Source organism: Medicago truncatula, chromosome 6, assembly GCF_003473485.1.
Source record: "Medicago truncatula cultivar Jemalong A17 chromosome 6, MtrunA17r5.0-ANR, whole genome shotgun sequence".
NCBI lineage: Eukaryota > Viridiplantae > Streptophyta > Magnoliopsida > Fabales > Fabaceae > Medicago > Medicago truncatula.
The window spans coordinates 5,365,481-5,379,125 of record NC_053047.1 but is presented as its reverse complement, the minus strand read 5'-3'; the positions used below and the strand labels follow the sequence as shown (position 1 = coordinate 5,379,125).

Here is a 13,645-nt window from a genome sequence, read left to right as displayed (position 1 = left end):
GGTAGTTGAAATTGGAGATTTAAAGAGTTGAGCGAGGTTTGATCCTCGCTTTCAAGTCTCAACATAATACTAAAAATGATAACATTTGTCATTAAAAATAACTGCTTACCACATCTTGTGTGAATTAAGAGACAACCAACAACAGAGACCATCCACTTTAAATGATAAAAACTCATGGAGAGAAATTTGCCAAGAACTCGTCGCACAAAGTTGGTTAAAAATAAATGTTGTTGCAGGATGTTTAAGCAAATTAAATGAGCTTTGAGAAAGATAATCATTGAGTCTGAGAATGAGGTTGTGGTAAAATTGATAAATCAGAGTTTCTTCTTGGCAGCCATATATCCTATCATTCAGGATACAATAAGGTTAAAAACAGTTCTGTCCAAATTTTACTCAAACTATTGAAGTCATCAGCAGGCTCCTCTACAAGTAATGTCATTCAAATCTGGTACATGATATAACTCCATTTTTTTGCCAATTGGTTCATCATATACGAGATAAACTACTGTCTTCGTCACAACGAAACTGTTCTCAAAAACAAAAACGACCTCCATTTTGTTACCAGGTTCTATACTTGATACTACTCTTTCCCCCTCCTCATCTTCAAATGACACTAATACCTCACTCTTATAAAGCTGAATGATGGCCTTTGTGTAATTTTTCAATAACATGATTTTAAGGCCACTTGATATTACATTACCAGGGGTTGAAGTATAGACTATGCACATAATTGTCTTCAGGTTACGCCCTTCCACTTGTGGAACTTGAAAAGTTACAGAAGAACCTTCAGAACTATAGGTTAACCACTTTGGATAACTGTCACCAGGAAGCAAAAAACTACCACTCCTATTGAGATCCATATTCTGCAAAATTTAATTGGAAGTATATTTATTTCACTGTTAAAAATTGCTTATAAAGAAACAAGCATTTCAATTAAAGATTAGTGATTTAGGATCTTATTATGTAAAAGCAAGCAAAATAAGAGAGTGTATCTTGAAAAAAATTGTAAAGACTATGATTCTTCCACATGTGTCAAGTAAGCTGTCAATGAATAATAGCAAACTTTGTGAAAATTTGGAAGACAATTTTCATTATTTTGATTTTTAAGTATTTTATGCCTATGTCAAAGAATTGTATACAATTACATGTGCTGTTATAGACTTATAAACTAAAAAATTCAAATGTTTGAGTGGATATATACACACACAGACATATAAAATAGGGCAGAGAGAGAGAATGTTCAAACCTGTAAAATTATCTCTTTCAGAATATCAGAGGCTTGGCAATTCATTCCAATTTGAATTAAAAGAGATTTTAAGGAATGTTTTGATACTTGGGATGTAGCAGTAGTTGGTTCCAACTCCTTATAACTTGTGGCATACAAGGCATCTAAAATTATTGCTGCATCATGAGAAAGTTGAAGTTCTGAGCTGCACTCCACCCAAAGCCTTTGAAGATTTGGAAGGTACTGGGAAATCGATGATAGTTCCTGGGAATTACTATGTGGTACATCTAAAGGAACAAGAGATGACATGATATCAGATGTTTGAAATGGGGATGGGAGATTATTTGTTGGTGACATCCAAGACCAAATGATCGCTGGAAACACATCACGTGAAAATCCTTCATAGCCGCACAAAGAGATGTATCCAATGCTTTGTGACATTACCACTGAAAAGGGTACTCTTTTTATTGCAGTTTTATGTGCAATCAGAGTGGTTAAAGATTCCATTTGTTCTATGTCCTCTTCCAACTTGTCAATCATTACACACCCAGAAAGAATGAGAGTTTTCAGAGATTTCAACTTATAGATGTTTCTTGGAAGGCTTTGAAGGCGAACACAATCTTCTAAATTTATTAGAAGAATTTCTCTGAGATTTCCAATGCTAGGAGAAATCTCAGACAACATTGGACAATCTTTGAGCACCAGCTTTTCAAGATTAGGCATGAATGTAAAGTCAGGGGTGCGCGTCAGACAATGAGAATGACTAAGATTTAGAATTTTCAGCTTTTCCATCCACTGCAAAAACAGTCATGTCAAAAGGAAACTTAAGGACGACTCTTTGAAAAATAAATGGAAGCAATAACAATGTCTCACTTACCTTGAATGTGGTAAGTAAAATATTTGAAATAATGCAGTGCCATTTTTTCAAATACCAAAATTAGTTTTTACAATATCAAAGTTTATTCACATCATGATTTGGGTGGTATATTGCTAACTAGTTTAACACTCATTTGATTATATAATCTGTTGGATATTTAATTTTAATTCCTACTTGGTGTAAAACCTCTTTACACTATCAACCAATTATCTATTGCTAAATTCGTAGACAAGTCTCATTCTCACAACCACCAAATTGACGAACTGAGATTTTGAATAAAGTGCTAACACATCATTGGAACATAGTGTAAAACAATTATATTTAACATCTAAAAGAGAATCAAAGTGAAAATCATCTCCAAATTCCTTGAGTATTTTTGGAAAAGTAAACATTTTTTAACTTCAAAATTTAGACAAATTAATGTTTCACAACAGAAAACAATATGCTTCACAACTTGAATATTTCGAATAGTCTCACTGAAGTACTTATAAAATTTGAAAGGCTAGCAGAAATAAAGACGAAAAAATGTTTAAAAGTACAACGTAATAAAATAGCATTACAATTTGAAAAGTCAACACAACTCATGAAGAGCCAAAAAAGAAATCAAAAGTTATACCTGGCCGTCTTTCCACAAAAGTTGGACATGGCTATTCTCTAACTCGATGGAAACTAAATGTTCTCTATAAAAGTTTGTAGGTATATGTGGTAAAGAACATCCATTCCAAGACAGCCATCTCAGATTTCTCGAAAGATATTTAAAATCTCCATTAAGTTTTACCCCAGCAAGTTGAAGCAATCTGAGTCTCGTCATCTTCTTGAATGCTTTAGTACTAAAACATTTTTCATTAGCTCTTGGCAACTTCAAAGCCAGCCCCTTAATCGTTTTTGTTCCCTTTGAAACAAAAAGAAAAACATGCAAAGCATAAAGATACAAGGCAGATAAATGAGGAAGCGACACACGATTCATAACCAGACAAATTTTTCAAAGTTCTTGTGAAAATCAACAAATAAAGCATATGAAGTTCTTACAGTTTGATCTGATAATACATGAAGCACATCCTCATGAAACCACAACCTGCAACGCTCCTCGAGCTCTTCTGGTGATTTCCCACGAATGATTTCTCTTCCCATATCTCGCAACAAATCATGCATTCCAAGTTTGTTATTATCATCAACAGTGACAAGACTCCGCTCAACAAGGATACTTATTCCAATTTCAGCAAAAAGTCCACATCCATTTAATATAAGTGTAACATCATTTCTGTCCATTCCAATAAAGAAACAAGCTATGTCAAGGAATATTTCTTTCTCAGTATCATCATTTAAAGCATCATAGCTTATTCTTAACTTCTCCTGTACTTGATTATTAGGAATTCTTTTGAGTTTTTCCAATGCACTTTTCCATTCTGTAATCCCTCTGTCGAACAAATATGACCCAAGGACTTCCAAAGCTAGTGGCAATCCACCAGAATAATCAACTACATTTCTAGAAATTTCAGCAAAATCTTTTGTAGGACTCGCTTGCTTGAAGGCATGCCAACTTAATAGCTCAATTGATTCACTTTCATCCATGTGTTTCATTTTGAATACTTTATGAACCCTATTCCCACAAAGTATATGTCTATCTCTTGTTGTGATAATTATTCTACTCCCCGAACCAAACCATTTATGACTTCCACACAAAGCATTCAGTTGGTCCAATGTATTAACGTCATCAAGTAAAATTAGTACTCTTTTGTGGCAGAGTCTATCCTTCAATACAAGTTTTCCGAATTCAATGCTTTGTATTTTGGTTGTCATATCTTTGCATATATCAAAGAGAAGTTGTTCTTGTAAATTCACTTTTCCAGCATTTTCCTCCCAAACTTCCCTAATATTTGCAAGGAAGCTTCTACCTTCAAAATTGCGACCAATTTTATTGTAAATAGCTTTGGCAATGGTTGTTTTACCAACTCCCCCCATACCCCACATCCCTAGTAGAAGAACATTATCTGATTGTTTTATATCTTGGTCCAGCAGTTGAATCATATCTTGCACTCGAGATTCAACTCCCACAGGATTATTAGCAATAAACAAATCTGTCTTGTCAAGCTTACGCGTAACATTTTCAACAATATCCTTAATAGCCTCACTTTCATTCCTACAAAAAATAAACCAAAGAAAAGGTACATAAATACATACCTATGTTTTAGGGTTTTCTAACTTCTTTAAAAAAAAAAAAGTTTAAGACTAACTTAATGATTTATTTCAAGTAGGGGTGGGAATAGGCTAGGGCGAGATATGCTTTGCAAGACCTAAATCTGGCCTGAATTTTTTTTCAAGGCCTAAGTTTGGCATGCGGCCTGTCTTAGACTAATTTTTTAGGTTAGAGTCTCTAGCCTTTTGAAAGCATGATATGGCCCGATAGTCTGTGCAAAAGTCTATTTCATATTAATATCTTTAAATAAATATTGTGATATAAATTTAAATAGATGAGCAAACTAATAGATCAATAATCCGCCTTTAGCTATCTAAAATGAATTTTTAGAGAATTACTTCAGTTCTAGTTCATAATACATTTAAATATGCAAAAATTAATGTATACTGAAAGCTCAAGTTACTGTGAAAAGGTAACAAATTTATAATTTAATCCACAGTATATAAAATATAATATGATAATATTAGTAATAAATAATATTATTAATATTTACTTAGACCGACCATTGTTGTCAAAATCCCGACTTAAATACTAAAATTCATGATTTTGCAACTTTATTCACCTTCAACGACTCAAATCTATAGCAAAATTCCGAAAGAGGCAGACTCCTAGTAAAATCGCATCAAAATCGCACAAAATTGTGGAATTCATACAAAAATCACACAAAATTGCTACATTTACAAACTTAGGGGGTGAATAGTACGTTAAAGCCTAAATATTTTGTGGACTTTAAATTGGTCATTTATGACTATATATAATTTATAACATATATTTAGCATTATTTTTGTTTTGGTAAAATCTTTTGATTGCGATTTTACTTTCTACACATATATAGTTAAGGAATTTTTTACCTTGAGTTTAGAACGACGAACCCAGCAAAGCCGGCTGCCTGACGAAGCGCTGCTCTCCACTTTCTGTCCAGATACTCAGTAAACCCCAAGTTGAATTCTAGGGACTCATTTTCTTCCTTCTCAATCTTATTCAAAAGATTTTGAAATGCTTTTCCAAATTCACCGGTTTGACGACGTACTTCGGATGGATCTACGTCGAAGAACACCGGCAGAACAATTTGTCCAATGGTTCTGTGACACTCCATTATTTTCAACAACTCATCAAGACACCATTGTGAATCCGCGTAATTTGTTGAGAAAACTATGATAGACATTCGAGACTGTTCAATTGCTCGTAGGAGTGATGTTGAAATGTGATCTCCTCTTTGAAGCGAATCATCGTCCCTGAAAACTTTAATTCCGTAATTTTGAAGAGAAGCATAGAGATGTGAAGTGAATGATGCACGAGTATCCTCTCCTCTAAAACTTAAGAACACATCATGGATCCTTGTTTCGTTTCGACTTTTGCCAAAATTAAGAGATTTGAAGCGAAACACTGCTCTTATTACTATACTTGCTTTTCTCCATTTAGAAATTGCTTTACTGGAGGAAGACATGAATGAATGGATGAATTGAGATGAAAGAGAATAATGAACTAACTAATTGTTGAAACAGATAAATTATTACTAAATAGTGAAGTGATTGAAGTGTGTGGATACAAAGAAAGAAAGAGAGAGAGAAAACCCGAAGAAAGGGAGCAGAAAAATGAAGTCAGTGTAATGTTCTCAAGGAGTAGCCGGGTTTATTCTTTTGTTTCGATAAATGGATGGTGTCATTTAAATAAAAATGAGTAAATAGTGAATTTTCCCTTTGAAAATTGTAAGTTTCATCAATTATCCTCCTGAAATTAACAAAACTTCAATTACCCCTCTGAAATTTCACAACGTTAGTTAATTTATCCCCTCCGTCAAATTTTTTTGTTGGTGAACATGACTGTTATCATGGTTTTTGGGTGCCAAGCCATTAATTGGACTTGAACCTTTCGACCGTTGATATCTCTCTTTTTTCTTGGGAAGGGTAAAAGGAGAAAAACCCTTAAAAAGTTCTAGATTCGGGGGTCGTTTTCGCTACGGGAAGGTGTTAGGCACCCGGAGCGATTATGGTATTCCATAAGAACCGCTCTCCTAAGTTTATTTCTACGCTTTAATTTTATTGCTTATTTGTAAAAAAGAAGGTGTGATTAGTTAAGAATGGGGGGTGAGAAGAAGTAGAATTTGATTTTTATTTCGGCTTGGATGAGTTTTGACTCATTGCCTACGTACCCTTTTAAGGGATCAAAACCGTTCGTAGTTCATTCTCAAAAATGGTTTTTGTTTTTGTTGGTTGATTTTAAGTTTGAAAAGAGATTTTGAAGAAAGGAGATGAGAGGCCTCAAGGGCATAAGATTTGGAAAGTGTGAGGTAGAATTAGTCATTTTGCAAAAATAAAGTCCAAGGAGGATTAAGATTTATTGAAAATTTTACTTAAGAAAATAAAGGGGGAAATAAGGAGTTTTGACTCCATTTTATTTTCAAAAAGGTTTTCAAGTATTATTTGCATGTTTTGGAAAAAAGTTGATTTTTATCTAAGTGTTTAAACCTAAGCATTCATCTAACCATACAATCCTATGCATACATCTAAGGTGAGTGTGTGCGTGCCGGTGCGTCATAGTGTCCATAGTCCATATTACAAAAATTGCCTAAGTACATTCTATGGCCCCTTTGCCAAGCTACAAACCAATGATAACAAATTACATCACCAAATGAATTAAAATTTGCAAAAAAAATAAAAATAAATGCTAAGCTAAAGAAAGTGGAGAGTGGAGAGGGTGGTGGAATGCTATGAAATGTATGGCACATGAGATGAAATGGTTAGTAATCATAAAGCACTAAATAGTAGGAAATAATCAAAAGGAAATGCATAAAAATGGCAAAGAAAAGGTAATAAAGTGGCAATAAACCTAAAAATTTTGATGTGATACCTAAAGGTGCTTGTAACCCATAATCATCACATCATGGCAATTTTGAAAGAAATTTTGTTTCAAGCCATGACATGAAATTAATGGAAACACATGCAAGCAAGGTATCACACCAAATTCATAGAGAAATTTGACACTTTATTCTTTACAACAAACACTTGTTACTTGTAAAACAAGAAATCCATAAAATCATATTCAAAATAGCAAAAAGAAGCACATGTCCAGAGGCATATTCATCATAAGATATGGTATCATTTATTCATAACACATATCAAAGTATCAAGAACAAAAACATAGCAAAAAGTATACCAAAAGTGTAAAAAACACATGGAAATTAGTTCATGCCATTTTAATATTTTTTACATGCAAGAAAACACCATAAAAATGCCAAAAATACATTGAGAAGCAACTAGGATTTTTTTAGGAATTTTCTATAAAAAGGTAGGCAAGCAACAGGTGCAGATAGCAAAGACAGGCAGTGCAAATAGCAAGAAAATAACAAAAAACGTAAAAAAAAACTAAGCCCAAACCAAAGCCCAATCCTTAAAAGATCCGGATGCACAGGAGCCACACGATTGATCCAGGATCCTGAAACCCTAGATCAAACGGCCAGGAATCAAAGGGGAAATGGACCGGTTCTGGACCGGTCCGGTTCACTGGCTATAAAAGTGAAGGGGGACCGGTTTAAATCATTTTCCACTTTCCTTTCTCTCTCTAAGTTCTTCTCTCTTCTCTCTTCTCCCACCTCTCTCTAACCTCGCCGCCGGCGAGGATGAAGCTACGGCGGAGACCTTGAAGGTCCGCCGGAAACTTCATCTTCTCCGGCGAGTTCATGCAGTTTCCGGTGAAAAATTTCCAGAACTTAAAGATTTTTACGTCTTTTGATTCGTCCTTTAACCCTAAACACGAATCCGGCAATCATTTTCCCAAACACAGCTTGATGCGATGTAGATCTGAAAATTTCGTACGGTTTTGAAAATTGATTTTCTTTGATCTTTTTTGAAAGAAAAGGTTTAGATCTTCACGGATCTACATCGTTTCGTTGTTTACTGCTTCTCTGGTGCTTGTTCTTGTTTTCAAAACTTAGATCCTTATGGATCTAGGTTTCGTGCTTACGGTTACGGTTTTCTTTGAATTCTGGAAACCTTTGGATCTATTCTGCTTGCGTGATTTTTAGGTTTAACAGTGATATTACTTTTGAAAAAGAGGAAATGAGTTTTACCTGAAGTTTTGGTTGAAACTTTAATGGAGGAAAATCTTCGGAAAGAAGTTTGAATGTTCTTGATGATTTTGACCCTTCTGCTTGCTTTTTGAACCGAAAATAAATCGGTTTACCGGTTCATCTTCTTCATCTTCTCTGATTCTTTCTCTGCTTCTCTGTGATTACGTGCTTGAGCTTGCTTCAATGTTTCTTAGATTTACGTGAGGAAACCCTGTGATCAGTGCTTGAGCTTGCTTCAATGTGAGCTCGCACTTGGAATTGCAGGAAAATCTTCAATCCGGTGATGAAGATTCACACGAATCTCTGAGGATTGATGCAAAAATGTTGATTCTGATGAAAATTAGGGTTTCTGGAAAACGGTTAGGGTTTACGCCATTGATGAATGTTGAAGCTTTTTCTGTTTTGATTTGTAACTGACAAGAGAGAGAGTGTGACTCTTTGTTTATGAGTTGGCACTTGGTGAATGGAAAACGTGTGAAATTCATTGCCACTGTGTTGCTTTTATAGCTGACAAGTGTACTGTCTGGCCAATGGAAAGCTGACACGTATCCTGGACTTGTGATTTGGGCGCTGCCTTGTAATTTTGGACTTTGAGGACCTCCCTGCAATTTTGTAAAATATGGAACTGGACTGCAATTTTAAAAACAGAACTAAAAAATATAAAAATTGGACAATTTGGACTTAAATGCAATTTTAACAAAATTAAGGGACTAAAATGCAAAGTAAAAATAAAATGAATTAAAATTTGTAATTTTGACCAAACGTAAAGTGAACCTGAAATAAAATCAACAAACGGACTAAAACGAACCAATGGCCTAAATGAGGTACTTCAAAGTAACCTCTCTATGCCAAAATTTTGGGTGAAATGACCAAAATGCCCCTAGGGCTAAAAATGACCTAAACTGACTCAGACACTGACTTAGATGCAAACTTGAGATGAAATGTTAAAAATGAATTTGAAAAGACTCAGAGACAGTCACAAGGATGAAAATGGGTCCCACTGCAGGAAATGACCAAAATACCCTTCTGTATGACTTTCTTGCAAATTTTGAAATAAACTGTGGTAAAAGCAATGTAATGATCCAGAGACACTTTTGAATGACTTATAAGACAAGTAAAGATATTTCAAAAGGTTTTATGCAAGAAAAACATAGGTAAAATTGTGATTGAAAATACTGCGAGGCAGAGACAATTTGAACTGTGCAGTTGAAATTTGATAATTGACAAAGTTTGAAATGAAATTGGGCCCAGTATTTTTAGGTCCAAAAACAGGGTATAACAATGACGTTTTGCAAATAACCCCCCTGAAGTTTTGCACTTATGTGCAAAATACCCCCCAAACTTAAAAATTTATATTATTTTTTTTCTATTAATTGTTTGTACCCCCTGATATTTATACCCCCTGATATTTAACTATTAATTGTTTGTTTTTAAGAAAAAAATAATATAAATTTTTAAGTTTGGGGGGCATTTTGCACATAAGTGCAAAACTTCAGCGGGGTATTTGCAAAATGTCATGTTCACTAACAGAAAAATTTGACGGAGGGGGCAAATTGACTAACGTTGTGAAATTTCAGGGGGGTAATTGAAGTTTTGTTAATTTCAGGAGGGTAATTGATGAAACTTACAATTTCAGGGGGGAAATTAACTATTTACTCAAATAAAAATAGACACAAAAATTTGATAGTGGGCAGTGTGGGTCATGCTTATTATCATTAAAATCTTTTTCAAATTTCTTTGCATATTTATCTTCAAACCAATGGAATCAAGAGAGTTCTAGATTCTCTCTCTTCCCTTTTTCTTATGAGTCGTCAAAACTCTAATTTTATCTCTTCATTTATTGAAGAGGGGTGATTTATGGTCAGTTTTTGAACCAAAATCACTATGTTTTATTTTCATTTTGTGATTTCGTCGTCTTTGTGCGACGTTGGTTTGTTCGTCGTCTTTGTGCGGCGTTGTTTCTCTTTCTTGTTTCGTCAGAGTAGCTTCGATGCAGTGCAGATCCAATCAAAGACTTTGGTGTCGTCCACGTTGCAGATCCAGATACATGGGTATTTCGGAGACTTGAATATAGTCATATGTGTATGCTTTTGTACTTTGCCGTTTTATGCTATTAACATGGATGTTGTGAGTTTGTTCGTAGATTCATCATTTTTGTTTTTAGCAAAATTGTGTTGTATCATGTACTCTATTAATTTGAATGAATGAATATCATTTATTTTTGTAAAAAAAAATAACCAGAGAATTCTATATTGTAGGGGTGTAACGGTTCAGTTTAGATAAATTTTTAATAAAACAACCAATGAAAAATTAGTTGGTTTGGTTCGGTTGTTACTGTTTTTTAAAAAAGAAATCGAGCCAACCTAACTTGTTTGATTCAGATTGGATTGATTCGATTAAACAGTTTGTTTGAAAATACAATTAAAAAAAGGAGAAAACTTAGGTACAATTCCTTAGGTGCAATTGTACCTAAGTTTTCTCCTTAAAAAAAAAAAAAATCATATTTTGATTCATATTGGATTGATTCGATTGAACTGTTTGTTTGAAAATACAATTAAAAAAAAATCATATTTTCATAAATTTGTATTTCATGCATACAACATACTCTAATATTTCATATAACTTTGTTTTCCATGCTCTCTGTTTTTCAAACGACTTTGTATAACTAACATGAAAAACTAACCAAGAGATGGACGATCTCAACGACCGTGAAGAACAATGGTAATGTATAGTTGGAAGCTAGTATTCTTTTTTAGTAATAATGAAATAGTCTGAATGATTAGATGAGATGATGATGAGAGAAAGTGAATGAATTAAAGACTATTTTATGTTGCGCTATAAGTGTGTGTGAGAAATGATAACATTAATAAAAGGGGGAGTGGGTTAGATGAAAGAGAATCAATGAACTAACGGTGAAGTGTGTGGATTCAATTGAACAAATAATGAAAGAAAGATACTTTTTGTTGGTGGTTGGAATAGCTCTTGTATTCAAAAACAAAAAAAGATACCTTTTTTTTTTTTTTTTATCGTCAATTCACTTTTATGAAAGTTTTGTTGTCATGCTCATAAATATTAGGCTTAAATACATTTTTGATCTAGTGTGTTTTAAAAAGTTGCGATTTTGATCCCTTAGAAAAATGAATTTTAAAACCCCTAACTTTTGCCCCTCTTTTGAAAGTCTGATTTTAACCAAGTCAACGCATATGTGGCAGCTAGACTTAGCTGAGTCAGATGCTATGTGTGTATTTATTTAATTAAAAATTCAAAACAAATCCATATCCGTAACCCAGAAATTGAAACAAACATTGCACAACACCTCTTCCTTGAATCCATATCCGTAACCCTCTTAACCGAATCAATCCATAGCAGTAACAAAATTGACAACAAGTAACAATAACATAGAAACAAGATTCTAAGAACAACCCATTTGAGAAATGAACAAGACAATAAAAGAGAACATAAAAATTCAGGAAACTTGAAGAAATTTTAAATCTGTTGGAGAGGAAGAAGGCTTTGTTGGGGATTTTGACATGTGAATTATCTTTCGGGTCAATACGAATTGGATCAAGGTCAAGAGGAGTTGCGGCGACAGTGAGGAAACAGTTCAAGAGAAAGTAAGGTGTGGATAGCAAAGCAGAAAAAGAACGCGTTCTTGGTATTGTTATATAAAAGGGAAGATAGGGTTTTGATCCATCTTCCACCCATTCGCTGACAGGGAACTCCCTTTCTTTCTTGTAATATTTTTCCTGCTTCTTGTAATTTTTTTCATGTTGTTCCTCTTGTAATTTCTTCTTCGCCTTTCTCAATCCATTTTGTTATCTGTGTTGTTTTCTATGTTGTTTCCTGTGTTGGGAGAATGGTTAACTAGTGTTTGGGTTATGGTTTTCATGTTTAAAGACGTTTGTGATTGTTGATTTTGATGGAGAAATAGGATTTTCAAGGTTGAATGTTGGATGGTGAAGAAGAAGTCGGTGAAGAGATGATGCGGAGGAAGAAGACAGGCTTTTTTTTGTGTTTTTTTTAGTTTAATATTGTTTAATTTTTTTTTTTAAACATTGCATAATTTCAATAAATAATGAGGTGGATTTTTTTTGAATTTTTAATTAAATAAATACATACGTGGCATCTGACTCAGCTAAGTCAGCTGCCACATACGCGCTGACTTTGTCAAAATCAGACTTTCAAAAGAGGGGCAAAAGTTTGGGGTCTTAAAATCCTTTTTTTTAACGGGGGTCAAAATCACAACCTTTTAAAATATATGGGGTGAAAAATACATTTAAGCCTAAATATGATATTCTTATCATATAATATAAATTCTTATCTTTTTAAATAACACCAAAAATATGATATTCTTATAACAAAATTTGTTATACAATATAATTAGAAAAGAAAAAACAAACTATTATTTAGCTTAACTCAGTTGATATAGACAATGTATAAATATATGCAAGGTTGCAGGTTCGAACCCTGGACACCACAAAAAAAATTAATAAATTAAAAGTTTTGTACAATATTTTGCCAAACAACTTTTAACTTAAAAATAACTTTAGAACTAAAAAAAAATAAAGAAATCAAACAACTTTAGCTTTTTCCTTAAAGAGTTTTATTTTAACTTTGTTTTAAAATAGCTTTTACATCGAGAAAGAGTCTGGCCAAACAATACCTTAGAGTGACAATGAAATTAACATTTTTTTTCAACAACATAAGCAAGATTTAAATGTCTATCATATTTCAATATACATCTCTTTTTATTACAAATTTCGTGTAAATTTATTATTCTTTTCATTGTTTTTTTTTTTTTGAGAGAATTCTTTTCATTGTTATTGTACTATCTTTTTATAATATATTGATCCATGTAGTAGGCTCATACTTTAACAAATACAAAATAAACTTTGATTTGAAATTTCTACCTAAGACATGAGTTAAAAGGATATGAATAATATTTATTTTTTCTCGTATTTGTTCTTCTACTTTTCAGACTTCCTTTTTTTTTTCAAATCATTATAATATATCATTGATGAAATAGTTCTTGGATGATCACAAGGATTTAGACATTTCGTTTGGTCGCACACAGAAGATGCATATCATATAATCATTTTGTTGTGTATGTCCTCAAATTGCAAAGATGGGAAGCAGAGAAATCGTGACACGATTTGGTAATCGTGACACGATTTTCATAATGTCGAGAGCTGTTTTCAGAGCGTCCAATCGTGACACGATTTTTGGCTTGCTGGGCAAGATTTTCAGGATAAGGTTGGTCGTACCTTGGGTCGTACG

General features: G+C 33.4%; 1 protein-coding gene across 1 annotated transcript; it reads right to left on the bottom strand.

The window, feature by feature from the left end:
• Positions 1-70: 70 nt before the first annotated feature.
• Positions 71-5,931, bottom strand: LOC25495401 (disease resistance protein RUN1). Its single transcript, XM_013595622.3, has 5 exons — positions 5,151-5,931; positions 3,132-4,242; positions 2,719-2,994; positions 1,247-2,020; positions 71-863 (listed from the first exon to the last, which is right to left on the bottom strand). The coding sequence occupies exons 1-5, from the start codon at positions 5,744-5,746 to the stop codon at positions 411-413; spliced, it is 3,210 nt and encodes a 1,069-aa protein (XP_013451076.1). The 5' UTR covers positions 5,747-5,931; the 3' UTR covers positions 71-410.
• Between the last annotated feature and the right edge of the window lie 7,714 nt (positions 5,932-13,645).

Bases quoted from the DNA above. Each gene is read 5' to 3' on its own strand.
- LOC25495401 (XM_013595622.3), bottom strand. From the start codon at position 5,746: ATGTCTTCCTCCAGTAAAGCAATTTCTAAATGGAGAAAAGCAAGTATA. The intron at 4,243-5,150 runs GTAAAAAATTCC...TATTTTTTGTAG, and splicing joins TTCGTCGTTCTAAACTCAAG to GAATGAAAGTGAGGCTATTA. The intron at 2,995-3,131 runs GTAAGAACTTCA...TTTGTTTCAAAG, and splicing joins ATGTATTATCAGATCAAACT to GGAACAAAAACGATTAAGGG.